The sequence below is a fragment of the Pelophylax lessonae genome (assembly GCF_965119305.1).
Source record: "Pelophylax lessonae genome assembly, chromosome: 1".
In the NCBI taxonomy this organism is placed as follows: domain Eukaryota; kingdom Metazoa; phylum Chordata; class Amphibia; order Anura; family Ranidae; genus Pelophylax; species Pelophylax lessonae.
In genome coordinates, this window is record NC_138768.1 from 3,432,849 (window position 1) to 3,435,727 (window position 2,879).

Sequence of the window (2,879 nt, forward strand, 5' to 3'; positions counted from 1 at the left end):
TGGGGGAGGGGACATTAGAGTGTAAGCTCCTCTGGTACAGAGACTGATGTGACTGTGGGGGAGGAGACATTAGAGTGTAAGCTCCTCTGGTACAGAGACTGATGTGACTGTGGGGGAGGGGACATTAGAGTGTAAGCTCCTCTGGTACAGAGACTGATGTGACTGGCTTAGTGTTCTCTGTACAACACTGCGGTATATGTCAGAGACTGAGTTACAGTTTTCAATTTCGGCTGAATATATTTGACTCTGTTCTCTCTTGTCTTCATACAGATGTGATTACCTGATGGGACCAGAATGCGGAGGTGTTTAAGATTCATGTATTATACAATGTCCACATTTGTGTGCATTGTTGTCTTTTCTTACAACTACCATGTACAAATCAGACATCAGAAGATGAGACCTCAGAAACTTCTCATCGCTACAGACACCATTACAGCTCTGGATAATCGAACATTTATCATCGCTCCGTATTATGAGCCTAGACTTGGACAATCAGTCCGGGTCATCGCCATCATCCATGTATCTGTGAAGGAACTCTACTGTATCTTCCATTGTTCCTCCAATCAGGATGTATTTGTCATGGCAGAAATAGATTTTCATAGAGACAGCTTTGGGTTCCCATATGGAATGGCGAATCTCCTGTGTGCAGAACCTTCTGGGTGTCATTACACTTATATGTCTTTCTCTTCCATCATTTCCACAAACATGAGACAGACCCTCCTGTTTAAAGTAAGAAACCGTCCACCACAGCCAATCTCCTCCGATTTCACCGTCTGTATTTCTACTTTGTATGGAAACTACAACAATGTCCTCCAGATGATCCAGAGTATTGAGATGTACAAGATTCTGGGGGCCTCTAGAGTCACGATCTATAACACCAGCTGTTCCCAGGATGTAGGTAAGGTGTTACGTCATTACATTGATGAAGGGATTCTAGAGGTGGTGCCATGGCCAATAGACCGCCATCTTCAGACATCAAAAAATTGGATATACACCCCAGGACTCACTGCAGAGATTGGTTATTTTGGACAAATTGCAACCTTAAATGATTGTCTATACAGGAACATGTACACAAGTAAGTTTGTTCTCCTCAATGACATTGATGAAATTATTCTTCCAATCAAGGACTGGGATTGGTCATCGCTGACGGACAGTCTTCAGAAACAGTTCCGGGAAACGAGTGTGTTCCGCATTGAAACTCGTGTATTTCCCGCATCAGACAGCCGCCCTAAATTTGACCTGTGGTCTCACGTTCCTGGGGTCAATATTCTCCACCATAGCTTCCCAAATCCCATTGACCGGAAAATGCATAATCCTCGTAAGATGATCCTAAATCCCAGGAAAGTGTTTCAGACCTCTGTCCATTATGTTTCGAAATACATAGGAAAAGCTACAGATGTACCAATTGATATGGTCATGACTTTCCACTGTAAAAATGTCCGGTGGAAGAACATTGCCAGAGAGGACCAGATCTGGGATGACATACTGCGCAAATACAATATGTCCTTAGTGCCCAATGTGAATAGAGTGATTCAGAAACTCTTCCCTCTCAAATAGTTCCAATAGGTCACTTCCAGGAAATCTCCACTGATTATTTGGGTGTAATAAACAAATATGTTTTCTATGTATGGACTTACTGTATGTAAATGCATCATCTGTCTGCTAAGTCTTTGACCAGCATCACTGTGCATCAGGGGAGAACTGGGCCAGGGGGCAGGGGGGCAATTGCCCCCTGGGCCACTCTGATGCCCCATAAAAAGGCTGCACTGCTACTGCCACAGACATGCCTAAAGGATTCCTGGTGAAGAGAAGTAAAAAGTCCCCACTGCTGACCTACTGAGTGCGGGATAAAGACAAGGACAGAGCACAGCCCCCCCCCCCCCCCCCAGCATGGATGGTGTAAGTTGTGTCTGAGCAGAGGCCAGTGTCATGCCCCACTGGAGACTCTCCTCCTCTGGCCAGCCCCGACCGAGCTGTCCCAGCTTCCCTCAACCACCCCCTGCTGGCCAGGTCGGGAAACCAGATTCGGCCGGTGAGTATAGAGTACCTGGAGTAGAGCTTCAGGCTGGAATGGGGGTCAGGAGGAGGCCGGAAAGAGAGAGAGTGGGAGTCGCTTCACCATGGGCCTATGGTTTGTACTTGCCCCCTGGGCTGAAAGTTGCCAGTCTGCCCCTGCTGTGCATTATATAATATTTACTGATCCAGCACTGCATCCCACGTCATTATTTAAAAACATCTCCTCACTGCTCCCTCCGTCTCTCCTAATCTATGGTAATGTTGACAGTGTCTCCTTCCTTTCCCCACATTCATGCTCATCTCTTCTGCCTTCTCTTTCTTCCCAAATTCTGCTTTTTGCCTCCTCTTCCTTACCACCTTCTATGGTCATCTTCTATGTAACTACTCTCTAATCCCCCAATCTATGGTCAACTCCTCTGTGCCAAATCATGGTATTCTCCACTATGTCTCCTCTCCCTTCCCCCAACCCATAGTCATTTGCTATATAGCCCCTCTCTCTCTCCTCAATCCATGGTCATCTCCCTTGTGCCTTCTCTCCCTTCCTCCAATCCACAGTCATCTCCTCTGTCTTCTCTCCCTTCCCCCAGTCTACAGGTTGTGCTCATTGCCTCATGTCTTCTCTCATCTATGGTTTTCTACACTGTGCCTACACTTCCTGCAATCCACAGTCATCTCCTGTATGCCTCCTTGTAACGGATCAACCGGCACCCCAACCGGGTACCTCTGTTGATGGATGCTCCTAGTGCTTCCTGAGGGCTCCAAGCACTCCACCAGACACCCTAACCACTTCAGACCCCACGAACCGCTGTAGCTTGGTTGGGGTCTCGCTGTCCCCTACCCACCCTGGACCTACGACAAGGCTC

General features: G+C 47.3%; 1 protein-coding gene across 1 annotated transcript; it reads left to right on the top strand.

Annotated features, from left to right (window-relative positions):
- Positions 1-327: 327 nt before the first annotated feature.
- LOC309550574 (beta-1,4-galactosyltransferase galt-1-like) lies at positions 328-1,557 on the top strand (the record flags this gene model as incomplete). The annotated part of the gene is made up of 1 exon (XM_082250922.1): positions 328-1,557. The coding sequence occupies one exon, from the start codon at positions 328-330 to the stop codon at positions 1,555-1,557; it is 1,230 nt and encodes a 409-aa protein (XP_082107048.1).
- Positions 1,558-2,879: the final 1,322 nt, after the last annotated feature.